Below are 27,645 nucleotides of genomic sequence, written 5' to 3' on the forward strand. Positions count from 1 at the left end.
AAGCTTTTGGAACTGTCTGCCTTCAGATATTTTTTGGACTTCAGAATTTTACAGGTGGTCATTTCCTCATGTTAGAGAACAGAAAGCAAACACACTCAGTTTTTTTTCTCTGAAATTTTGTTTAATTTTTACACCCAGTGTCTGGATAATCTAGCAGTTTATGCTACTGAGGCCACTTTGTAGGATGTTCTATCACTCAGGACCCTGATGGTTCATGTAATCAGTGTTTTATTAAAGATTAATAAAAGTACAAGAGAAAATGCAGACTCTGTGTGTGTGTGAGAGAGAGAGGGAGAGTGAGTGGGGGGTGGGGAGAGAGTGTTCTTATTTGGGGAGAAAGTATGATTTAAAAAGTCTACTCCATATAGGTTTGACTGACTCACTTTGAATGATTTAGAGGTAAGTGAAGGTTAAAAAGTCCTATATGTATCAGGAATCTTAATTAGTACTGATAGTCCTTTGGGTAAATAGCTCAACCTGGTGGTTCCCAAACTTTGAGTATAATTAAAGTCTTTTGACAGTGTAAGGATTCTGTGGACCCTTGTATTTTGCCTTTTGGCTTTGGTTAAGAATATGAGCACTGAATAGTTGAATGCCTTCTGTATGCCAGTTCCTGTATTAGGCACCATGAATAAAGTGATAATAATTCTTGGTCTCTTGGGGAAGAAACAAATAAATCATAATATAAGATAATGAATGATATATGTTAGGATTATGGGAATATACAGCAGGGGGCATCAGCCTGTTTCTCAAAGGAAATGAAATTTGAGCTGAAGCTTAAAGGAATTTTAGGTCTTAACTATGAGAAGAGGGCAGGGAAAAGTGTTTGGACTGAATGAACAGCATGTACAAAGTTCTGGAGGTGCATTAGAACATGTTCTAGGAGCTAAAGACCCTGAGCCTAGCGAGGGTGTAAGGAATGAAGGGTTGATGGTCTTGAGATGCAGGCAGTTCTGTTTCTTGTTTGTATACAATGCATAATGTCAAAATCTAGTGAGAATTCAATAACCCTTTATAATGTCTCCACATTTTAATAACTGTAACAGCATTTATAGTCCATTTCATATGGAGAGGACATTACTTAATAGTCTAGAAAGTGATTTATAAGCATTTGCAAACTCCTTGCAGTAACTGTACAATGTTTGGGGACAACTGGCTTAACTCATTTGTTTTTGCCTATTACTCTGAAGGGTGCTTTTTGTAAAGTCATGTGTTTAGAATACGTTTGCCATCTTTTAATCACAAGTAGATGCTTTCTCAGGGTCCACTCAGTGAAATCTGGTAAAGGTACAGATTGTATGCTAGAAGACAGGAAAGACCACCTTCTGTTATGGCAGCAGCAGAGGTCTCCAATGCTGTGTGCCCTTGTCCACTCTTGCAAGTGATGACTGAAGAGGCCAGGCACTCAGTTCAGCTTTTGAGCTCTGATAAATGAGCCCAGACTATAAACTGGAAGATAAGGGTGTTTGCAAATTCTTGTGTAAATAAAGCATGGTTTCCCATTGCAGTGGTTACTGATTTCATAGTTTCTGATGAAGATGAACAGTGCTATGAATTAACAGTTTTGAAGTGTATACCACGGCAGCTTCTTTCTGGTTTGGATTTATTAAAATCAGTGTGTGTTTATTGCTTTATTCATATGGGGGGTAGTGTTGAAAAACCTAAATGCATGGAAACCAAGTGAGGTGGAGCTTCAGAAGATAATTCCCAGCCTCACAATTCCCCGTGAAATTCTTTTCCTGTGGGAAACTTTTAATTTGGAAGCATTCAGCCTAATGTGGGAACCAAGATTAACATTTTCTGAAATACTACAAGAAAAGCAGAAATGTTCTGCTCAGGAAGCTGAATTTACATAGTAGAAAAATGGGCTGTCCTACAGTATTTGGTAGTCTTTATTAGTTGTGGTAAAAAAAAAAAAAAGTTGTGCATGTGTGTGAGAGAGAAGAGAGAGAGAGAGAAAGAAAAAGAGAAAGAGAGAGGAGAGAGAAATTGATTGTATATTGGTCTTTGTTTCCGTTACATCAAACCAGCAAAGCCCTAGAAAGTGTGTTTTACCACAGACAGCCCAGAACTGGGCCCTAACTCTGTACACGAATACTTTTTTTAGTTCTTTTTGTTTTCCTTCTTGCTGAGTAAGCTATAGTATTTCCTTTTTTTTTTTTTTTTTTTAATTTTCTGTTTCTTTTTTGGGGGAAGGGAGGTGAGAAGGGGAGTGGGAATGGCAAGCAGAAGTCAACATCACAGAACTCTTCCCTTTTTCCCTCCTTACCAGGAAGTTAGCAAGACGTCTTCCTGTAGCTTTTTTTTTTTAAAGTCAGTAATTAGCATAACCCAGTGGTTACCTTTACACAGAGTTACAGAATCAAAATGTTGACAGCCTGATGAGATGTTCAACTGGAGTTACTGAGAGGAGGGTGACAGTGAGGTTGGACTAGTAGGTTGGGCCTCTTGAATTCCAATCTGAGAGTTTAGACTTGATTCTGGAGACTCTTGGGCATCTAGGAGTTTGTAAGCCAGAGCCTTGGGAATTAAGCATTATATAGGAACTTTAACTGGTTACAGTTAGCTTTGGCTGTTAGCAATCATTTTTATCTACTCTAACAGGGGCCCGGGGGGCGGGAAGGGGGCAGGAAACTAAGCTGGCATTATGGTCACAGGAAAGAACAGACTGATTTGGGACCTTTTCAGAATGCAGACCTTTGTTACTGACCAGTGCTTAATTTGGTTTCTGGGTTTTGTACTTTTTTTTCCTTCTGCCCTTACCTCATTTACCTTAACAACAGCTCCCCCATCTCGAGCTCAGCTAGGGCAGGCTGCCACTGCGGATTGGGGGGCCGAGAGGCCTAGAGCAAGAAGAAAGTGGGTTGAAAGCAGAGTTCTGTTTAAAGAATTTTCTGCTGGAAACCAGCCCAGAGGGAGTAAAGAGGAGCTTTAATGAGGAGCAGCTGCAGGGCCGACGCAACCCACATGAGACATTTTTCCCCCCTCCGTTCCACATTCTGTGTAGTTTTTAAAAAAATCATGATTTTGAAATAGCTGTTTTGTAAAGCACGCCTCTCTTTTTCTTCTTCTCCTATGTGGTGGTGTTTTGCTTTGTTGTTTTATTTTTTTAATGACCAAATCCTCACTAGAAAAAAGCTGAAGGCAGAGCTGCAGAGAAGCCCTGGGTGCCATTTGGGCTCACCCTGCTGATACAGAACAGTCGGTGGAGAAAACAAGGAGAGAGAACATTGGCTTTTATTTGGAAAAGGGGCTTATTTCCTGCTCAAACTTTGGTCATCTTGGAGCTGACACAAGCTACTACAGTATTTTAAGCTTTTCTCTAGACGAGTGGCTATTCACTTAGGAAACTTGAAAGAACAAATTTTTCTGTCCTGTATTGCTACAGAGACTGATCCTGAATCACAGCCATTGCTAGATAGATTGGAATTGCTATTCAGACCCCAGCTTCGTTGAAATCTGTAAAGTGGCTACATGTAAACGAATCCAGGCTGCTGGTGACATGTGAGAGTTGGGGTCTGGTTTTCATCTGTTTTATTGAGAGGGGACTTATGGGCATCCATTCAGTTGGAATGTTTTCTAGTTCCGTTAGAAGGAATCCCCTGTTTTTCCCTCTCTTTTTTCCCCTTCGTTCCCCCCCTTCACTTCATTCCCCATGTGTGTGTTTGAATAGTAACAATGAAAGAGTGGACCTCTTCGTGTCAGAAATGGCACACTTTTTCAGAAAAATACGTTACTGTATGGAGCTGATAAAGTGTTCAGATTAGTTTATGAAATTGTTTTACAGGGAAAAAGCCCCCTCCCGCAAAACTTTCCCCGTACTCAGAGCATCCTCTGTGAACTATGTTCTTTCAGAGATCCAAAGCCAGAGAAGGGAAGAGACTAGGAGGAAGTCACTGAGAAAACTACTTAAATAAGTTATAGATTTCCTCCGGAGGAGGGCATTCATATAGTTTCAGGAACCAAATGCAGTTTTTAGAGGTTTGTTTTTGTTTTTGTTTTGTTATATTTTTAGAAGATTTTTAACATACACCTTTAGTTCAAGATGTAGGCTATTTTCCAAAAATGGTACTGGGGTAACTTAATAGAACTGTAGATTTGTAAGGGAACTTGGGTGATAAAGTCAACTTGAGCCATCTCGAGAAGAGAGCTATTTAATCTCTTGTTTTCAGCGGAGAGTCCCGGTTCCCACTGAGGCTAACAGGACGTATGGTGTACTCCTATTACAGTTGAACATGGATTTGCAAAGTTGAAAGGTCTCCTGTATTAGGAGATGGGGTCCTTTATTTCTGGCTGTCTCACTTACCTATCTCTCCCCTTTCTTCCTACGTCCATAATTTCTTCCTGTGTCCATAATTCATCCCTGGGATGTGAGGGATGATTTTGTACCCCAGGATGACTTTTTTGGTTGCCTTGCCTTGTGTTCTACCAGGCAGAGCCACATGAGGTTGAGAGGGGATTTTGCAACATAGGTGGTCATGGTCTTCAAGCCACCCACCCCAGGGTCTGACGACTTACTCTTCCCCACAAAAATATCAGTTTGAGAGAGACACAGGGAAGACCTCACTATGGCTTAATGAAGAAGAGCCATATTGGTAGAAATAATGTAGTATATAACATGGAATACAACTACTGTTAGATCAGAGATGGGTGAGATGGTTTGGAGAAAGCTTAATAAAGGATATAGGTTTTGAACAGATCTTTGAAACAAGGATAGAAGAAAGGAAAGTAAATTAGACATATCAGATGGTAAAATGTGGTACTTCTCACTGGAGATTAGATAGAAGATTTTTATTAAGGAACAGTAGACCTGAGTGTGGAAATAATCTGGAGTGCTTAAGTTATGGGTCACTAAGGAGTAGGTTGGATGATAGGAGCAGGACAGACAAATAGATCATAAGAACGGCTGGGCGCTGAAACTAGCTTCTGAGCAGAAAAGTGAGTGACATGATCAAAATTATACTTGAGAAGGATCATTCTTTAAGTAGTGTGCTCACTTTCAGGGGGCAATTTTCTCCCTGAATTTAATGAAGAGGTGTAGACAGGATGCTGGTGTAATTGAGATAATAGAACGGACTGAATAGGAGCCAATCTTGGGGTAAGACTTCATAGAATACTTTCAGTTAAGTGATGGTTTATATTTTGATAAAGACTAGGTAAAGATAGAAATACAGTTGTAGGTGATCCAAAACTAGGGGAAATTTCTGGATTTACAGACGAATTTGCGGCAGGTCAGTTTGGTGTCCTTATCAGTACAACATAGGTTCAGACAAATTGACTTCTGAGATTTGGTGCAGTGTTGAAATTCTGTGATTATATGAATAAAGTGTAAAGTTATCTAAATAAAGGAAACTTGGGGTAAAGATTCAGCATGTTGAGATGAAAAGAAAGAAATTACAGGACCAATTATTACATTAAAAAAACATGGTGTACTAATATAGGGTAGGTTGAATATGGCATAAAAGTAGTTCATGTGGAAAAAAAAGTGTGGACTTTTTAACTGAATCTGGATTTTGTAACTTTTATAAAAGCCACCACAGCTTTAAGCTGCAATAGTAGAAACAATAGTGTCCAACTCTATGCTGTAGTGGTAAGAACATGTGTATTATGTGGGTTTGTTTTTTATTTTTCCCATTTTGGGTCCTACCTTTCAAAGAGGTTTTTGATAAACTAGAATCATCTAGTTGAGGGTAGGCCGATAGCCCAGTTTTGAAGTATGTGGGCTCTGGAATCATACCTGGATTTGAGGTCTGCCTCTAATATCTACTAGCTCTGAAATCTTCATCTTTCTAAGCTTCAATGTCCTCACATACAGAATGGACATAATGATATAGCATAACTGTTAGAGGGAGTAATAAAATGCTTAACAAATACATAATACATAGTAAGTGCTTCAAAAATGTTGGTCACTCTTATTATTGTTACTATTGTTATCTGAAGCATAGGAGAGCCACTAAAATGGCGAAGAAGTCTGGAATAGTCCAAAGCATGGAATCCTGGAAAAAGAAAACAAAGAGAAAACAAAATAATTACCTGTAAATTCTTGAAGGGCCATATGTAAGAGAAGCTTGTTCCTTTTTGTTCTAGAGGACAAGCATAGCCAGCAAATGGAGATTATAGGGAGGCAGAATTATTTTTTTAAATAAGATATAACTCACATACTAAAATTTTTTTAATTAAGATTTTGTATTGAAGTATATAGTTGATTTACAATGTTGTGTTAGTCTCTGGTGTACAGCAAAGTGATTCAGTTATATATATATATTAATATATTTATTTTACCTTGTGGCTTGTTATAGGATATTGAGTATAGTTCCTTGTGCTACACAGTAGGACCTATTATTTATCTATTTTTATATATAGTAGTTTGTATCTAGGAACTCTATACTCTTAATTTATCCTTTCCCCACTCTCTTCCCTTTTCATTTGTTTTCTATGTCTGTGAGTTTGTTTCTGTTCTGTAAATAAGTTTATTTGTATTGTATAATAGACTCCACATATAAGTGATATCACATGGTATTTGTCTTTCTCAGACTTCACTCAGTATGACAATCTCTAGGTCCATCTATGTTGCTGCAAATGGCATTATTTCATTCTCTCTTATGCGTATAACACATCTTCTTTATCCATTCATCTCTTGTTAGACATTTAGGTTGCTTCAATGTCTTGCTATTGTAAATAATGCTGCTCTGAACACAGAGGTACATGTATCTTTTCTAATTACAGTTTTGTCTGGATATATGCCAAGGAGTAGGATTGCTGGATCATATTGCTCTGTTGTTAGTTTTTTAAGGAACCTCCATACTGTTTTCCATAATGGTTACGCCAATTTACATTCCCACCAACAGTAATTCATATACTATTACATTGACCCTTTTGAAATGTACAATTCAGTGGTTTTTAGTATATCCACAGTTAAGTGTAACTATCAGCATTATATAGTTTCAAAACATTTTCATTACCTTCCAGAGACTCTCCTATTCTTTAGCAGTCCCTCTCCAGTTCTCCTCTTCCCAGCTCCTGGTAACACTAATCTACTTTCTATCTCTATAGATTTGCCTGTTCTGACCTTTCACAAAAGTGAAATTATACAATATGTGGCATTTTGTGTTAAGCTTCTTTCACTTAGCATGATATTTTCAAGGTTTGATACATATCACAGCATGTATCAAATCTTCATTACTTTTTATGGCAAATAATATTTCATTGTATGGATATGCCACATTTTATTTACCCATTCATCAGCTATGGATGTTTGGGTTGTTTCCACTTTTTATTATAAATAATGCTACTGTGAACATTCTTTACAAATTTTTGCATTGATTTACATTTTATCCTTCTTGGTATATACATACCTAGGAAGGAAGGCAGAATTTGAAGACATCAGAAAGAAAGGCTGCCGGACAATGAGATCTACCCATACTGAAGACAATTCTATTATTGAAGTAGTGAGCCAATATTTTATCTTACTTAACGAACGCATGGCATTTACTATGCACTAGATAACTGTTCTAAGTGCTTTACAATTATTTAAAACCCTACAAGGTAGGCACTGTTATTAACTTAATTTACAACAAGGAGGTTTAATAACTTGCTCAGGATCACTCTCAGAGTAAATGGGATTGAAATCCAGGTGATCTAATTCTAGTGTCTGCACTTTTAATAGTAGAAAGAAGATAACTTCAAGTATTTATTAAATTCTATTTCTTAGACATCATACTTAATTGCTTTTATTCACATAGAGGCTGTGATCATCTTTCAGGGATATTTTAGAAAGAATTATCTCTTTGGGTAGAAATTACATTAGGATGTCTTGAATCCCATGGTTCTCTTATTATTATACAGTGATGGATGGAAGTGGGGGGAAAAGCCAGGAACAAGATGTCTGACCTGAGGCTTTTTAATTGATCAGAATTTATCAGAAAGGAGATGGCGAGTGTCTTTGATAAGTACTATAGGAATTCAGTTTAACAAGACTTCAGAACGTAGTCATAAGTTATATATAATGTAAAAGGATGAACCAAAAATAACTTTTGAGATGGTGAATGAAAGCTGTAGAAAAATGGAGAAATCAAAGTTTCATGGAAATATGACAGTACTTTTGAAATGTGTATTTCAAGTATTGGCAGGATATGTTAGGGTAAGTAGATGACTTTTAGTAAACTGAACACATGGAACTGGCACTGGATACGTGAAGGTAGTTGCTTTAAACTCAGTGAACAACCACCAAAACAGCAAGTGCACAAGGGAGGAAAGGGCAGCCCAACCCAGACTTAACTTCAGGTGGCCGTAAACTGATGGGGAGGAAGACGAAAAGGATTCCACAATCTGAATTAGGAATTTGCCAAGCTTTGAGGTACAGAGGGGGTCATAGAAGCCAAATGTAAACCAATTAGAGTGATGGAGGTATGGTCAGCAATGCCTCCTCTAAGAATTTCCTTATGAAAAAATCTCAGGTGAGACCACTGAACTTGACAAGGGAAAAGTCATTGCTCTTAGGACATGGTTTCTGGCCAATAAGAAGAATGCAAGTTTTACTGCAAAGGAACAAATAAGATGGAAAAGAAAGGGAAAATAGCTGTGAAGTTGAGCTATAGTTATAGAAGTTTGTTTGTGAAGGAAGTATTTGGAAAAGGAAATGAGGCTTAGTGAAAAATGTAGATTAAAAGAGACTTGTACATGTTTTAAGGTAAAGGAATAGGCTGATGTCTAGCTATCTAGAACATTTTAAATAAGAAAGTCTTTATTATTATATCAGCAGTGAATCTAGTTTCCCATAAAAATAAGTTGTGTTTCTATAGATGGATTTCAGGAGAATAAATCAGTTGTACATCCTATCTTAGTATTATCTCATTTAGAGTAAGACCCTGACTCCTTCTTTGCAGTGGCCTAAAGTCTCCTCATGATCTGCCTCCTACTTGTAACTGTAATCTCTATTCTGCTATTCTTTTTCTTAATGCCTTTGGTGGAACCACAGAGGTCTTCTGGCTATTCCTCAACCATGCCAGGACTGTTCCCTATTTAAGGGCCTTTGCATTTGCTGTTCTCTCTGCCTTTAACATGCTTTCCCTAGATACCTGCATAGCTATCTCTTCCTTCGTTTAGCTCTTGACTGAAATGTGCCTTTCAGTGAGGCCCTCTCTGCTTTTCCTATTTCTAACTGAAATACCTCATTTATCTACCTCTGTTATCCCCAATTCGTTCCCTTCCTATGCCTCTTTCTTGTTTTATTGTTTTTCATAGCACTTAACTCCACATAGCAAATTATAGATTTCATTTATTAATTTTGCTTTTTGTCTTCTCCTACTAGAATTTAAACTGTGAGTTCAAGAATTTTCCTAGCTCTAGAACAATGCCTGATACTTAATAGGCACTTAGTAACTTAACTGTTGCATGAATGAACCAGTGTAATATTCTTTGTGGAAACTGATATAAAAATATTCTTCTTCATCATCAACATCATTATTAATAAGCATTTTGGATGCTATATATACAATTCTGCTGCTGCTAAGTCGCTTCATTTGTGTCCGACTCTGTGTGACCCCATAGATGGCAGCCCACCAGGCTCCTCTGTCCCTGGGATTCTCCAGGCAAGAATACTGGAGTGGGTTGCCATTTCCTTCTCCAATGTCTAGAATTAGGCTTCATATATCCTATTATTCAGGAGTTGGCAGACTTTTTCTGTTAAGCATCAGATATAAATACTTTTTGGAACCGTATGGTTTCATCACAGCTACTCCACCCTGTTACTATAATGCAAAAGTAGCCGTAGACAATCCCTGTATGAGTATGATTGTATTCCAATAAGAGTCCATGTGTGGACACTGAAATCTGGATTTTGCATAATTTTCAAATGTCATAAAATATTATTTTCTTTTGATTTTTTCCCCCCCAATCGCTAAAAAATGTAAAAATCATTTATAGCTCTCAGGCCATAAAAAAAAAACAACAAGACTCACAAGTTGTAGTTGTCACCTCTATTTTTACTGGTTTCTTAACCATATCTTAGTAGAAACATTTTTCCTTTAGTGGTGGGAAGCAACAATGTAGATTAAACCTCAGTAACAGATAATTCAGGAATACTTTTGTTTGGCTCCAGAATCTTCCCTGGTGGCTCAGATGGTAAAGAGTCTACCTGCAGTGCGGGAGACCTCGGTTCAATCCCTGGGTCAGGAAGATCCCCTGGAGGAGGAAATGGCAACCCACTCCAGTATTCTTGCCTGGAAAATCCCATGGACAGAGGAGCCTGGCAGGCTACAGTCCATGGGGTCGCAAAGAGTTGGACATGACTGAGTGACTTCAGTTTACTTTAGAATCTTCCATATTGCTTCATTTTTGTTTTCCTGGGAACCTTACTCTTTCATTTTGTTTATGAAGCTAATATATAAGTGAATTTGTGTTCTCTGAGCAGATTCCACATGATAGTGTTGGGGAGGTGGTGATGATGGTAGCAAAGCTTGGGTAAAGCCCACCCAGGCTTCAAAGTTTGTCATTATTTATAAGGTAAATAATTCCCATATGGGAGAATCAGGAGTTGTCAGCCAAGCTTAATGCCCAGAGGACTGTTACTGTGAATGAGAATTGTGTTGCAGTTTTAACATCATCCATAACAGATTTCTCGAATAAGTTGCAAATGCTTTTAATAATATGGTTAATTTTAGCTATACTACATTGGCAATTTTTGCTGCTTTACTTAAAAAATAATTAGAAAATAACCTATTCTATTATAAAATCAAGCTGTGATTTGAATAAAGCATGATATTTTCCTCAGTAAGTACAAAGAGAGAAAAAAAGGTTTTTCATTTGTAAAACTTTTAAAAAGATTTATAAAGTTTTTCACATACTTTGTTCAATTCTAACAAGAGCCTCATGATGGAAGTAGCTTTATTAACTATTTAAAATGTGAAAGAGCTGATAGTGAAGTTAAGTAATTTATTCAAGGTCGTCCCACCAGGACTCCAGATAGGCCTTCTGACGACATGAGGTGGACACCCCTCATTGGAAACGTCAGCCAGCCTTTGGCTTCAGTGCTGTGCCCTCTCCTCACCGCCTCTCATTCTCTAGCTTTACCTGTTCACAAAGATGCTCAGAGCCCTAGCTGCTCCTGGTTCTGCTGTGCTTACTGTACAGAGCTCTGAGAGAAGATGAGGAGGCTGGGGCTGCCTCCATCACTGCCACTGAAGCTACTTACTAGTTCTGTTTCCTCTTCCATTCTATCTTAGTCCCCAGATATCTGGTCCTCCTTCTTTCCTCAAAACTATGACCTCTAAAGACCTTGGCTACTAAACTTTATGGACAGGTTGGCAAAGACAAGAAGGAATGAAACAGAACCCCAGGGCTTAAAGTCTGGGTGGTTGGGAGAGTCAAGACACAGTGGCTGAGCTTCAGAGGATGCAATAGGGGTTGGTTTTGAGGGGGAGAATTTGGTTTGGTTTAAATGTATTATCTTCAAGGTAATGGTGGAACAGCCTTGTAGTTAGTTTTCTATCCTCCAAAAAGTCAAATGAAGAGATAGGTTGTACCAGGTATCTGGGGCAACAGCCAAATGGCAAGATTTATAGTTAGAATCAAAGACTTTGTTCCTTTTAAATGCTTCTTAGAGATCCTGTTTAAACAACCTCTTCATTATGAAAATAGCGACTTTCTATGCATTTTTTATGGTGTGTGGAGAAAATTGCTATAAACACTACACACATTTTGGGATGGTTGTGCATCTTACGAATCAGTGGTGGCATATAAAAAGATTTCTCAACATAATATTTGGGAAATGTTGTAGACTGTTGTTCTTGAATTGTTTTCCCTTCTTCACTTTGGTATTTGTATTGTACCTTACATATTTTTAATGTTATTTTGATGTTATGCTGCACTTTTTTGGTTAGGAAAGCGGCTTGCTACCAGTATCTTTGCAGATTTAAGTTTCTGAAAAGTCTCTTTGAATTCTTCCCCATTCCTGTACCTCCTTTTCCCTTGTCACAGTCTCAACCCCTTGAACATGATCCAGAAATCTAGATATAGGCCATCTCAGTGGAAATAAGAAAAACTTATTATTCCTCAGTGCTTAATTGAAGCCACCTGATATTTTACAGATTTTAAATTTGAGAGGGTAAGGGGATCAGTCCATGCATTATCATGTGTGTCTTAATTCTGTCAATTGCCTTAGTCAGAAGGAGAAAGTTACTGGATTTGAAGACAAGTCTCCACCGTGCTGCACAAAACAGCGCTGTTACAGCACACAGCCTGCGCCTGCGTGAATAAAGCTATGGTTGTGCTTTGCCTCTGCATAAGGATCATGGTTAGAAAGACATGAGAGTGTGTGGTTAAGTACTCTAAACACTTCCCCTAAAGTGAGATGTCTTATAGATTGTGCCTTCAGGTTTCTCAATTCACAGTCTAGTATTTTCTTGAGTGAATTGCATTATCTTGTAAGTTTGTGGACTTATAAAAAGTCAAATGTTTTCACGGACTCCTCTCTTTTCCATATAGATGTCCAGAGGGCTTCCTGGGAGAATATTGTCAACATCGAGACCCCTGTGAGAAGAATCGCTGCCAGAATGGTGGGACGTGTGTGGCCCGGGCTATGTTGGGGAAGGCCACGTGCCGATGTGCCCTGGGCTTCACGGGCGAGGACTGCCAGTACTCCACTACTCACCCCTGCTTCGTGTCTCAGCCCTGCCTGAACGGAGGCACCTGCCACGTGCTTGGCCGGGACACCTATGAGTGCACCTGCCAAGTTGGCTTTACAGGTAACAAGTGGGACTCAGGCCCATACTTTCCTATTCTCAGCAGGTACTTCCATTTAGTGCCTTTCAGATACTCTCATCTGGTTCTTTAGGGTCCCCCTCTATAGTACATATTTAGCATTATGGGAAGGAACTGGAATGTTCCAGTCAACTATCCTTAACTTGCTTTTGAAAGGGGGGAAAGAGAAAGCAAAAGGGTCAAATGCTCAGCAGTGGTTGACTGCCTGAAGTGTATATATCAGGACTGGGGATCATAATCACTTCCCTGTCACTGGAAGAAAAGTTGTTTGTGTTATTGATAACTTATTCCTTAAAAACTTCTCTCCCCAGACATTCAGGTCACTGGCTTTTCTGGTTTTCTAAACCGATTGTTTCTTCTGCTTCTCCATTGCCTTGTCCTTGTCCTTATGCATTTAATTTTTGTGTTCTTTGGAACTCTGTTTTGAGCCCTCTTTTGAGCCATATGACAGCCTTCCCCAGGGAATCTCACTATCTCCAGTTTCTTCAGCTGTCATCATCTTCATCCCCTGCTGATGACTCTCACGATCATCCTTTTTGCTTCACACGAACTCTGACAATCAGGCTCATATTTCTAACTATCTATTGCATGTTATGCTTGGAAATTCAACAGGTACCTGAAACTCAACATGTTGATACAGATAGTGACACCAGTGTACCCTCCAAATACCCCAGGCTAGAAACTCCCTCTCATTTATCTGTACCCCACTTGGACTCAGGCATGCCTTTTAATCTGAATTACTCCTCACCCATCTGCTGCCCTCCATTTCCCCTTCTGCTCTGGAGCGACGTCCGTGTCCTCTCTCACCCGGACTCCTGCAGCTGTTTCCTAATTGCTTTCCTTACCTTTACTTTCTCCCCGTCTTGTTTACCTGTCACATTGCCACATCTGATTATACATGCAAATCTTCTCACAAACTCACCTGCTTACCATGCCTAGTGACTTTTCATCATCTGCAGAGTAAACTGCAGACTCTTTTACTTGACTTTCACAACCCTTCACAGTCTAGGCCTTGCGTCTTTTTATAGCCTCGCCTTCCCACAAGCATCTCGCTTTAGTGACGCCAGCGTTCTCATCATTTCCTGAAAATGTCATACTTCCTGTTGCCTCCATGCTATTGCATACCCCTTTGCTGGAATGCCTTTTTGTACATTTGGAGATTGCCTAATGTTATTGTAACCTCTCAGTGACCCTCTCATGATTCCTTTACACAGTTAGTCTCTGTGTTCTGTTAGTTTATGTGTCATAGTTTATCGTAATTAATTTTTACATGTCTCTCATCTGACCATATTATGGGTTCTTCAAAGGTGGGTCTGAGCTTTATTCAAAATGAACCATAAGTGTTTATTAACTTAGTTGTGAAAAGGAGAACTATTCACTGTTTTGTCCTCCGGTATATCAACAATTCTGTAAATCTAATTAGAAAATGAAAAACACACTCAGAAAATTAGACTGGCTCATTCAGTTTGGAATGCTTGTTCTATTGGTTTTTCATTAAAAGGTGTTGTTACAGTTATATCTCCGTATCATGACTATGTCAGCATTGATACTGTGAGTCACTGAAGAGATTTGGTGGTTGAGAGAATAATTTTTCCTGATTGTCAGTTTCAAGTTGTTTTGCTTCACAAGGCAAGGGAGGGCATGTCCACTTAAAACATTTTAATCCTGACTAGTGGAAATGGCACTGATACCTTCTTCATAATTAAAATGTACTCTGAAATAACCCTCAAATTAAAGCGGATTCCTTGCTATTAAAAAGGTCTCTTCTTGGTGGTCCTCAGGGTGCTAATCATCTTTATACGTCTGCCATTTTCATCTACCACTTTAGGGGCCACCATAGGTCAAGCTCGCTCTTTTAGTTTTGGGATAACTCACTCCCTTACCTCATCAGACCTTATGAGCTCACCTCACTCATAGATGAAAAAAACAGAGGCAGAAGGTTAGTGCTTGTAGAAAACATATATGGGAAACCAAGGCCAGCAACCTTTTTGTTTCAGTTGTAGGCAAATACTCTGATATACACTGTTGGCAGAAGTAACCATTTTTATCTGTTCTCCACTGTGGGTAAGTACTCTCAGTAGAATGAAGGAAAATAGGGAGAAAAATTAAGGCTCCTTCATTCTGTCTTCCCTGAGGTATACATGCTGTGCCTAGATTTTTTTTTCACCTTTTCCCTTTGATTTGATATTCCTGGTAGACAGAGCGCACGTTTATGTACTCATGTGTCACCTCTCTCTCCCTTTTAGAGAGTCTGTCATGACTCTCACTTGCTTTTCTATGGGGAGGTGGGGTCAAAGATTTGGATGTTTACCTAGACACCCAATTGGAGTATTAACACATTCAGGAGATTCTCAGGTCTTTAGTTTTGAAAAAACTCAAACTCATGAAAATAGAAAGCCACATGAATATTGAATTTACTAGTAGCATAGGAGTATTTTTTCCCCCCTCTCTCTCTACTTCAGAGAATCTGTTTTGATTCCTTGAGATCAATTACTGTCTTCCTGATTCTTTCTAGTGCTTTCCTACCTGAGAGAGTCCATAAGAATTACCTTTCTAGGCCTTTATTCTTATGACAGCTTCTGGTTTTTTTCATGTTTAAGAAGCCAGAGATTCTTAATCTTCTTCAAATACATCCAGCACTATTTTTGTCAAGACCACAATTAACAAAATGTTTCCTGGAATACGTGTGCATGTGTGTTGTGCTTAAGGGAAGTAGAAGTCATATTGACTTGTTTTTATCATCTAAGAGGTTTGTTTAGCCACAGTGTATTGTGGAAGATATCAGTACACTTTATTTTCATTCACAAGACATGATTTGAGAGCCTACTCTAGGGATCGGAGCCCTGCTGGTGTGACAGGTGACATAATAAAAGGAAACAGCAAACCTGGGGTATGTGTTTGCATGTGTAGGGGTGTGTATGTGAGGGAAAGAGAGGGGCTGGGGGTTTGGGTACCTGCATGGAGCATTAAGGATGACTTTGTGGCCGTGGTGACTTAGGAGTAGAATTGTCAAACAGTGGCGCCCACTGGGTGAACAACAAGGAAGACATCGGAATATCTTAGGGAGATATCTCCAAACAGAGGAGTGTCTTAGGGAGAAACAAGGAGGTGAGCCACGAGATGGATCCAGACCCTTCTGTGCTGCAGGGGTTCTTGTGGGCTTCCCGTGATTCCCCTACAGTCACTCGTGTGCTTTGCCAAGTCTTCGCGTCTCAGCTAAGGGCCCTGGAGAGTGCTCCTGTCAGGTGAACTCGGGGAGGCTCTGATATGGGCCTCCTGTACAGTTCGGAGAGCTTAGGGATCCTCCACGCAGTGGCTGCCTTACATCACCTGTTGGGTGGGAGATGTGAGGTGGGATGGGGCTGACACCCATTTCTGCGGGCAGTGCTTATGTCTGTTATCTTTCCTGTAGGTAAACTGTGCCAGTGGACTGATGCCTGCCTGTCCCACCCCTGTGCAAATGGAAGTACCTGCACCACTGTGGCCAACCAGTTCTCCTGCACATGCCTCGCAGGCTTCACGGGGCAGAAGTGTGAGACTGACGTCAATGAGTGTGACGTTCCAGGGCAGTGCCAGCACGGGGGCACCTGCCTCAACCTCCCGGGTTCCTATCAGTGCCAGTGCCCCCAGGGCTTCACAGGCCAGCATTGCGACAGTCCCTACGTGCCGTGTGCGCCCTCCCCCTGTGTCAACGGGGGCACCTGCCGCCAGACCGGCGACTTTACCTTTGAGTGCAGCTGCCTTCCAGGTAAGGAGTCCCCCTAGTGTCCTGGGTTGGGGGATGCACCTCCAGTGGGAAGGAAGGGGATGGGGTGTGGTTCAGTGTTCCTTGAGGAAGTATCCTTCCCAGCAGGGAAAAGGGGAAGTGAGAATGTTGTGTGGGGTGGTTTGCTTGTGAGAGAGGAGTTTTATGGGCCCAGTGTGGTCCATAAACTGAGCAGGGGGTAATTTAACATGTCAGAGTTTATGATGATGAGTGACTTGGAAATTGTTTATTGTCCTTTTTGGAGGAACAGTGAGAAATAAGAGAAACAGAGCCCTGGGAAAGGATTGATAAGTCTATAGAATGGAAAGGAACATAAGGAGAATTAGACATTGACAAATTTATATGTGTGATTAATAAAATGCTTTAAACTGAATTGATAGTAATAATAGATGATCAGCTTTCTTATATGCTTTTACCTCTGATGGAATAATGGATTATTTTACTAGTTACCTGGTTGCACCCCCTACTCTTTTATAATTTTCCTTGAAATTCTGGTCTTAGAACCCTCTCTGTGTAGCCTCTCTGATTTTGGGGTCACCCTACCCAGACTTGAAGCTGGAGACTTTTGCAACTGGTGTGGTGGTAGTGCTCTGTTAATGAGTGAGCACTTTTTGGTGAGCGCTGATAGATTATGTATGGCACAATGACACATAACTCAAGATAGAAGCAAAAGAGGAGCAATGTGTGGGAGCTTGGGGCCCCTTGTTCCGTAGGATGGAAAAAGGAGCAAGGCTGGCCAGTTCACTAAACTCCTTATAAAACTGATGAGGAGGCCGAAAACCGAGAATTTTGATTGAGAACAGAGCCCAAGTGGCTGGAGCAGATGAATTACTAAGCAACAAAGATTCTGTTTTTATACAAATATCCTTAGTGCAAAAACAAAAGAAGGAAAAACCGTAGGGGGGAATAATGTGCTGAGTAAGCAGAATTGCCTCAAAAAGCTGTTGTAGCCACTCTTTTGGAGAAGGAATCTTAGATTCTGGTGTTGTGGATATGGGTCACACGTAATGGGATCGTGTGTTTTCTCTTTTGGGGATTAAAGGCCATACGTTGGTCTTCAGGATAAAAGTAAATGGTAATTTATTCATTTCATTCAGTTAAAATTTTTTGGCTGCCAGCTATGTTCTAGGCACCATCCTATGTACTTGGAATACACAATACAAGAGACTGCCTCATAATAGAAAAGATACCACTTAACCATAAGCCACAAAAACAAGCTGTTTAATTGCCTTTCTTTCAGTTTCCCTTTCAGTGAAGAATAGATAATTAATGCTGTCATTTTAGACACTAAATATTTATTTACCTAATATTATTGTCATCCACATTATCTTGTAGAAGGAATAACTAAAAGGTATCTTTCTTCACTCCTGCTTTTGTTTGCATTTTAAGGGTTAAAAGAAGGAAACAGAAATGTAAACAATTTAATTTTGTGAATATTCTAATAGTCTGGTATTCTAATAGCCTAAGTGGCCAGTAATTGAGGTTAGTGCAATTTATTGCTGACCACTAAACGTGTCTTTTAGTTTCAAGAAAATTAGTTTTAATAGTTGCCTAGGACAGGAGGTTGATTTGGCAGCAAAGTACTAACGGGAAGTTAGAGAAGTCAATAAAGGAAGTTTTTAGCTGGGAGAGAGTGATTATTCACTCCCATAGCCTCTGCATTGTTATCCATTAGCCACGATAAGAACCTTAGGGAATTCTGAGAGTGTGTCCAGGAAAGGATCTGTCAAACCAGAATAGTATCTCCTCCTTGAGAAAGGAAATAACCAGGGATTCCACAGCTCGAGGCTGCCAGGGCTGGTGGGATGGAGTAAGGACATCTTGGCTGTCTCTTACACTCTGCTTACAGTTTAAAACAAGACTTTTTTTTTTTTTTCTTTAATATACTGATGAAGTGTGTGTATGTGTGTGTGTTTGGGATTGGGATTGGGGTGCAAGGCTGGGGGCAGAAGATTTGGCAAAGAGCAAACTAACATTTATTTAATGCCTTTTATTAAGTCAGGCACTGTGCCAGGTACTTCTGCAGCCATTAGCTCTATTACACAAAATCCTTGGGGATAAGTAGTATTGTTCAAGTTTTCCCAGGTGAAGCAACTCAAGTTTTGAGATGTGAAGCAATTTACCCAAAGTTGTACAGATGACATGTGGTTAGGCCGAGTCCTGAAATCCAGGCAGGTTATTTCCAATTGTTAACTGCTTGTCTGCCCCTGAAGGTGCTTTGAAATGTCTAAGACTTTTTGTTAAATGTTTAGGGATGTACGGGTTAAAAAAAGTAGGTTCATGTTAAAAGAAAAAGGAGATACTTCTAATTATGATCGATAGTACTTGTTACTTACCAGCCTGTGTATGGGCTTCCCAGGTAGCACAGTAGTACAGAATTTGCCTGTTGATGAAGAAGATGCAAGAGATGTGGGTTTGATCCCCTGGAGTCGGAAATGGCAACCTGCTGCAGCATTCTTGCCTGGAAAATTCCATGGACAGAGGAGCCTAGGGGGCTACAGTCCATGGGGTTGCAAAGAGTCGGACACAACCTGAGTGACTGAGCACATGCCTACAGGCTGTGTATGGCATCATGCAGATACCTAAAAATAGTAAAGTAGGCTAGTTGCTGCCTTTCAGGGTCCCATGATCTGAAACAGATGATGTCAGCTTGGACAATATATAGAAGGAAATTTAAAAAAGACTTAAAAACAATAGATGATGCAATAACACTGTGAATAAATACATATTTATACAATGTGTAAGACTTTATGCTCATTGGTTTTCATGTCCCAGGTGGAGTTTGCAAAGTATTAACTTTATTTCCACATAGGGAAATAATGTCTGGTGATGATTTCCTTTTACAGAGTCCTTTTTATAGTGGAGTACCATTCCCCTGTCCCTCCTGCATTGCCCCCAACACTCGTCAAGAGACTAAAATATCACTTAAAATAGCAATCACTATCTCAGTGTAAATAGCACCCTTGAAGAGAATCATTATTTCCATTCTAAAGATGGGGAAACCAAGCAAGTGACAGGTAAAGTCACTTTTGTCCAGGTTCTGCAATTCTCAGGTGGCTGCTTCCCACCACATTTCAAATCTTGGCAGTTTTAACTGAGGTCTGCCCTGATCACCCTATTTCAGATTGTAACCTTTCCCTTCCCCCTTCATCTCTGACCTTGGTCTACCTTTTCTTTTCTTTTTTGGTAACACTTGTCATCATCTTACTGTATAATTTTCACTATATAATTTACCTCATTATGACTATTGTTTATTGTCTGTCTTTCCAAATTCTTCTGCCTCTTCTCCTCTCCAGAGTAAAAGCTAGGATCTCTGTTTTTGTTTGGTGATGTATCCCAAGCACATGGAAACCGTGACAGGTATATAATAGGCACACACCTACTGACTTTACAGGCTGAGTTTAGTATAGTACGGTAGTACTGAGAGCATAACTTTGGTCTTATTTTCTTCCTGGTAACATACCTGTTAGACTTAGTTAAGCTTCTCCTTCTGTACTGGGTTACACTAGTACTGAGTAAAAAGAATTGGAATTCTTTTCAACTCTAAGACTCAGTGAACCCCACATAAGTTAGTGATTATATTTGAATGGTTATGATATAGTTTTTTTCCTGCAAAGGGCACTATAGTTACTGAGATGATTTTAGTATTAAGATTGATGGGGCGATTAAAACTGTAAATATGACTCATCCTGAGTAATAAAGAAAGAAATGTTTCTCAATAGAGGGAAGAAAAGAGGAATATATTCAAGAGGGAGCTGATAGAATGAAACCAAGGAACTGTATTCCATCTTCTTCTTGGTTCAGCAACTGTTAATAACCCAGATCCTTCATAAACTACCATTAGGTAAAGTTTTTAGCAGAAACTGTAAGGAGGAGTACTCAGCTAGAATAATTTTAGCTAAAGAACAAAATGGACGATACGTTCTTGAATCACTGACTCCCAATATTTTGGGGTTTATGAGTTAAGTTGGTTGTATGTCTGTGGATATATTAAGAAGCAGCCATGTGCTGTTTGCATCTCCTGGCTTTGCCTGCGAGTTCACAGGTGGACTGGACAATCCCTGATGGACTTTCCCTTTTTCTTTCTCTCCTGCACCTCCTTATTCCTTTATGATTTTTAAACTTCATAAAAAGCTGCCCAGTCTGTTCTCTCCAAACAAAGAAGGTTTATCCTTTGTAAATCGCCCCTATACTTTACAGGCTTGATTATATGTAATATCCCTGTATCATTAAAATAAAGCTTAGCCACATTCTATGGCTTTTGTGTCTGCTCTGCAGTTGCTGGGCTTAACAACTCTTAGAAATAATTCCCTTTTGCATTCTCATATGCACAAGGCATGTGACGTTCTCTGGGGTATTATACTAATCATATTCTGGCAGATTTCTCTGAAGCAGATGCAGAAATTATCATACCGTTTTGCAGTGCGCATTCTTTTAGCCCCTTTAGTTTGGGCCCTGATTCCAGTTTTTTCTTGATGTTCCTTCAGGTTTTTTCCTATCCTCCCATGCTTGACAGTTTTGCCCCTGCTATCTTCTCAGCCTTCTATCAGTTACCTCCCCTTCTCACCCTGCCTTTTTGTATAGAATTTATTCCTTGTGATGTGCCAAAGGCATCTATTTCACTGCAATGCCTTCTGTATTCCTCACCCCTGGGGGGATTAGAGACTCTCTTAAGATCTTTCGCAACCTACCTACCTCTAGCGCAACACTTACTAACCTTCCTGTTCATCCTTTCCAGTAGACACTCTCATCTTAACTACCCGCCCCCCTACCCTCGCCCCCAGTATCCAACCTCGTGCCTGGCACAAATTGAGACTCAGTGAATATTTGACAAATGAATGAATTGGATGTGATAGAGAAGAGCATTCCCGTATTCTGTAATTAAAAAAAAAAAAGCTCTGAAGTTATTTCTTTTGAATCCCTTTACTCATTTCTCTGACTTCTTTGGAGGAAAAGTTAGAAAGGAAAGTAGAGCTCATTTGGGAGATACAGAGGGAGGTGGGTAGGAGCAGCAGCCTGGGTGGGTGGTGGGGCCAGCCATGGGGTCAGTGAGCTCACTGGGGCCCATTCAGAGGATGGGTAAAGTGTGCCAAGGAAACCAGTGGGATGGAACTGGGACCAATTTGCTCATTTAACAGGCTTCTTTCCGGAGGGCAGGGAGAGAAGGTAGCCTGTAGCTGTTTACCTTTGGTACTTTGTCCAGTCCCAGGTATCCCTGGGTTTTCTTCACTCTCTTATCCCTCTGCACGGAAGCTGTTCCTGAGGACCTTCAGCCTGGCCTGGGAGAATCCCAGGTGTGTCATCTCAGCTTCCCCTTTCTGCTCTCCTCTTTGAGCCTCTGCACCAAGTCTTTCCACCGTCACACCTCCTAGGGACTGAAAATGAAAAGATATGGAAGCTCTCTTGAGAGATGCTGGTATCTGTGTGGGATGACAAGTTCAAAAGACACTTTTCTGCTCCCCACCCTCCCTGTCATCGTTTATCAGTTACGTGGCCCATGGTGTATAACAGCACAGTCTTAAAAATGTTCCTTCTGAGTTTAATTTCTTTCTTTTTGGCCTTTTAAGGATGTGAGTTGGCTTCAAGCAGCGAACTCCTTTTAGTACAGTCATGTGAGTCTTTCCATAAGTCGGCTACACCCATCCCACCCACAGGTCTGCAGACTGGTCTGCTTCCCTTTCCCTTAAAACCTTAAAACATTTTAAAGAAGAGATTGCACTGTAACTTATTCATTTAACCCATATCCATCCTCTGCACCCCCTTACCCCTATCTTGGGTAGACTTTTTATAAGAATTTGCTAGTTATTTCCAAAAAGAGCCTGTATCTCTATTTTTAAAGCATAAATCCTGTCTTAATTTTCGAGGAGAACTGATTTGGCTAGAGTTTCCTCAGCCAAACTTTTGGGAACTTTTGACCCAAGGTCAGTTTTTCAGATTTTTGGAAGAGAACTTTGGGGTCCCAGAGACCATACTGACTGAATCTAGGTAAAGTTTCTGGTTTAGGACTGCTTCCTGCCTCCTAGCCATGTAGAGTAAGTCAGCCATGTGGCCCTTCTTCATCTGTAACATAAAAGGATTAGAGTAGATAATCTCTAAGAGATGCTTTGATCCCATTGATATATAATAGTATTAGCTAATATGTATAAAACACAGTGCATCAGGCATTGTTGTAAGTGCTTTTCCTTCTAATATAATATAACAGTTTTATTGAGATACAATTTACATACCATATAATTTTCTCTTGAAGCACACTATTCAGTGGTTTTGAGTATATTTACAGATACATGTAACCATTACCACAATAAAATTTTAGCTCATTTTTATATGACTTTGAAAGAAACTTTGTTCCCATTAGCAGTCACTCCCTAACTGCCCCCCACCCCCACTACCTTCTCCCCCCACCCACCACACCCCCTGCACCAACTCCCTCCCAGCACTAGGCAATTACTCATCTACTCTCTCTATAGAGCTGTTTATTCTGGACATTTCATATAAATGGGAACAAGTAGTATGCTTCTTGTGTATGCATTATATTCCATTATATGGATTTACCAGTTTGTATTTATCCATTCATCACAAAATAGACATTTGGGGTGCTTCTGCTTGTTTTTTTTTTTGAGAATTAAGAATAATGTTGCTCTGAACATTCTTGTATAAGTTTTTGAATGGGCATATATTTTCATTTCTTTTTGGTTTTACTTATGAGAGGAATTGCTGGGTGGTATGGTAACCCTATTTAATCTTTTCAGGACTCCCAGACTATATCCCATAGTGGCTGCACTATTTTATTAATACATTCCAACCAGCAGTGTATGAGGATTCCCAGTTTCTTCATTACCTCACCAGCATTTATTGCTATCTGTCTTTTAAATTATAGCCATTCTAGTGGGTGTGAAGTGATGGCTTATTGTGGTCATGATTTGCATTTTCCTGATGGCTGATGCTGAGCATCATTTAATGTGCTTATTGGCCTTTTGTATATCTTCCTTGGAGAAATGTCTCTTTAGCTTCTTTACCCATTTTATAACTGGGTTATTTGTATTATTGTATTATGGATATTTTAATTTTGTTGTAAGAATTCTTTGTATCTCCTAGATATATGATTTGCAAATATTTTCTCCCTTTCTGTGGACTGCCTTTTTACTTTCTTGATTGGTATCCTTTGAAACCCAGGTGGTTTTAATTTTGATGAATTCCAAACTGTCAGTTTTTTCTTTTGTGACTTGTGCTTTTGGTCATGTGTGAGACATCTCTATCTAGCCCAAGTCTCAAAGATTTCCTTCTATGTTTTATCCTAAGAATCTTATAATTTTAACTCATACATTTTTGAGTTCATTTTTGTTTATGGTATGAGGAAGGGCTCCAACTTTATTCTTTTGCATCTAGATATTCAGTTGTTCCAGCACAATTTATTACATTTTTTTTTTCCGTCTAACTCATTTTAATCATTAAAACAACCTTTCAGGTAGGTCCTATTAATTAGTCCAGAGAGGAAAGAGAGTTTAAGTATTAAGCATATATAATATCTTGCCCATGTTCACTTAGCTACTGCATGGGAAGTTTGAGAATTGAATCTAGGCAGTTTAACCCAGAGGCCATGCTTCAACCATAAATTAACTCTTTCACCCATTTGCCTTTCTGCCTAAGTAACTACATAGTGACAGGTAAGAACTATCTCAAAAATAGTCTTGAAAAGAAAACATTTTATTTCTTATATATGTTATGGTTATGTTGAAATGTTTCTGCTTTCTTAATTTGTCTGTGGTTGGCAAATTCTATTCGTTGTAACACTGGCTAATAAAAATTCAAGTTCACAGTCAGTTCCTTATAGTTTGGCTACAAAGGCTTTATCACCTCCTTGACATCTTAGTCAACCTTATTTAGTCTTAGTCACCAGGGAGATCAAGCTGGGGGAGGATGGCCAGTATCAGTTCTAGGACACCACCAAACCACACAGGTTCTAGCTGTGGTGGGCCAGGACTCCTTATTTCTCTCCCACATTCTGAAAGTGTCTTAACTTTTCCAAAGGATGTTTCCATTTAAGAGCACTAGACTAGAAACAGAGCCTTTAGTTGTTGTTCAGGGACTGTACTTTGTGAATCTATAGATTTGCTCTCACTTTATCATAATTTTGGGTGGGCTTAAGCAGTTCAGCATTTACTGACTCAATCCATTTGTAAGATTGTCATATGATTAAACAGATACATGAGTGCATGCTAAGTCACTTCAGTCGTGTCCGACTCTTTGTGACCCTGTTGACTGTAACCCGCATGGCTTTTCTGTCCATGGGATTTTCCAGGCAGGAATACTGGAGTGGGTTGCCATTTCCTTCTCCAGGTGATCTTTCCAACCCAGGGATCAAACCCTCATCTTTTATGTCTCCTACACTGGCAGGCGGGTACTTTACCACTAGCATCACCTGGGAAGCCCAGAAGATATTTGAGTAACATGATTAATTTTTTAAAAATCTGAGTCTATATAAATTTTTTCGTAGTCTTTCTCAAGCTTACTTAATGACTCATCTGCTTGCATGGACTTCTTACCAAATACCTGGAGAAATAGAATTCTCTTCAGTGAAGCGTTCATTTATCTCCATCTTCTAAAGTGATTTCCTTTGGTCTCTGGGTAGATTTTTGGGTACGTGGTTCATACTCATGTACATGACTGCTACTGTATTCAGAGAAACCAGCTATGTTGCAGTATAACAGGGCAGATGTAGAACACCTCAGTGTTTGTGCTGAGGAATGAAGAAAAGGCGTGATTGATGTCTGCCCACTCACCAGACTGCAGTGTCCTGAAAGCAGGAACTCTTTCTTTTACTTAACTATACCAGTGCCAATATAAGACCCAATATGTGTTTTGAGTAAAAGGGAGAAACTTAAGGGACATTCTGAGGAGGCCAAATACTTAGTCATATGTATTTCAAATAAGGGAATGTTCAGTAAACTTCCTCTCTTATTCTTAAAGCTGATAGTCTTCCATTTTAGTAGTTAAGAGATTTGGTAGCAAGGAAAGAGAAAGAAAAAAGCCCAATGTGTAAATTATATAGGGAAACATACTATGGGCAATTAGGGTGAAGTTTGATGTGCTAGTTTCATTTTTCATAAAAAGGAAAAATCAAGAGGAAGGAAGTAGTGTTTGTGTGAAAAGGAGGATGAACAATTTGAAGAGTTGGCAAGTTTAGTTAGTAATCATGCCACCCCATATTCAGATAGCTTTTTATATTTATATTGTGTTGTGCTTACAATGTGGCACTTATAACAACCTCGAAAGACGTGCTGGGCAGGTGCAGCCAGACTTATTTTACAGATGAGGAAGCTACTTTAGAGCTTGTAATTTACCAAGTATTAAATGGCTTATAAACAGTGAGGTTAGAACTTGACCCTTATCTTCAGACTTTCAGTTCAGTATTTTTTTAATGTCTTCATATTCTCCCCCATGATTTTCCCAAGAAAAAAACAAAAAGGAATTTAAATTTAATTAGGTAATCTTTTATTTTTTCTTCCCATTAATCTAGCACGGAGCTGGGGAAAATCTAATACCCTTTTTTTTAGAACCAGCTGTCCTGAGTAGACATTTATCTTCACTGGGATTTTATTTCATGAAAACACTTTGAAATACTTGTGAGGTAACTATGAAGGCATGTCATTGGCATAATGATTCGTTTTAACTGTCTATGCCTGAGGCAAGAAAAGACAGAAGTTTGGGGGATTTTTATATAGTGAGTCTTGGGTTGACCATCTGCTGTCTGTTGAACTGTAATAATGAAGTCAGTCTGTTCTGATGACCATGTCCTGTGGAGAAGAACAGATCACATCATCTCTATGAGAATTTATCATTTCCTTTAATCCTTCTCTTCCTAGGTTTTGAAGGAGTCACCTGTGAGCGGAACATAGACGACTGTCCTAACCACAAGTGTCAGAATGGAGGGGTTTGTGTGGATGGGGTCAATACGTACAACTGCCGCTGTCCCCCTCAGTGGACAGGTATGTATGGTGTGACTAATCAGTCAGGGTGGGGCATGGGTCAGTAAGCAGAGGCAGGCTGTTATTGAAGTGGGCCCGTTTTACAAGAGTGTCTGTGCTACGTCATTGGGTATAGTGCTAACCCCATACCTCCCCCTCTGTTCACTTAAAGAAATATTCTCACGGACATTTATTGGGCAGATGTTCTGAACTCAGTACCCTGCTAAGTGCTGTAGGACAGCTGTCCCCGACCTTTCTGGCACCAGAGACTGGAAGATCTTTGGTGGAAGTTTTTTCCATGAACCAGGAGTGGGAGAAGGATGGTTTTGGGATGATTTAAGCATATTACATTTATTGTGCACTTTATTTCTGTTATTATTACATCAGCTCCACCTCAAATCTCAGAGGTTGGGGACCCTACTGTAGAGAAAGAGCATTACTGAAAGACTCTGAAATTATTATCTGGAAAAGCAGCACATTGCCTGGAACATAGTACATGCTTATTAAATATTTGAGAGGAAAAGAACATAGTTAAATGCAAAAATATAAATATTCTTACCATATACAAACAAAAAATGTTAACTGTGTGAGATAATAGATGTGCTAACTGATCTTATTTTGGTAATCATTTCATACTAAATATGTCTGTCAAATCATCATGTATATACTGCTTAAACTTACATATATGTTGTATGTTAAATATAGCTCAATAAGGCTGGAAAAGGAAGAGAAACTACAACTTGTCAAGTTCCAGTGTAGTATCAATGAATATTCTAAATTATATGAAAAGATTATTAGAATACTCTTCCTTCTGCTCTTCTGTTATCAAGCTAAAAAAACCCTGAAAATAAGTTGTACAGACTGGGAGAGTTCAGAGCTTCTTGTCTGTACACAGAAATCTATCTCATCTTATTGTTATGACATAGTTATGCAGAGGCTTGAGCAGGTCCTCTTGAAGACATTATTTTTATGTCTACGTTTCTGTATTTTCCTTTTTTGTATCCTTTTTTGCACATAGATTCTTCTGCCTCTTACATTAGAAGAATAGATTTGCTTAAACATACAACCATTTGGAAGTTTATAATGTTGTCTTCTTTTCTTCTTATTTTTGAAATTGAGTCTATGTAGACTTTTAGTTCCAATTTCTGTTTGTAT

The 27,645-nt window shown here is 39.4% G+C and overlaps 1 protein-coding gene across 2 annotated transcripts in view; it reads left to right on the forward strand.

The window, feature by feature from the left end:
- Positions 1-27,645, forward strand: part of NOTCH2 (notch receptor 2) — a 170,132-nt gene that overhangs the window by 62,631 nt on the left and 79,856 nt on the right. The window contains exons 1-5 of one of the 2 annotated variants that reach the window (XM_043877038.1): positions 5,048-5,052; positions 8,236-8,238; positions 12,484-12,743; positions 16,172-16,507; positions 26,389-26,511. In XM_043877038.1, coding sequence (XP_043732973.1) covers positions 12,578-12,743; positions 16,172-16,507; positions 26,389-26,511 — 625 coding nt within the window. In that variant the 5' untranslated portion in view covers positions 5,048-5,052; positions 8,236-8,238; positions 12,484-12,577. Of the gene's footprint in view, positions 1-5,047; positions 5,053-8,235; positions 8,239-12,483; positions 12,744-16,171; positions 16,508-26,388; positions 26,512-27,645 lie in introns of those variants that run through there. The other variant, XM_043877037.1, reaches the window with a different exon arrangement.

This window comes from Cervus elaphus, chromosome 20 (genome assembly GCF_910594005.1).
Source record: "Cervus elaphus chromosome 20, mCerEla1.1, whole genome shotgun sequence".
Lineage (NCBI taxonomy): Eukaryota > Metazoa > Chordata > Mammalia > Artiodactyla > Cervidae > Cervus > Cervus elaphus.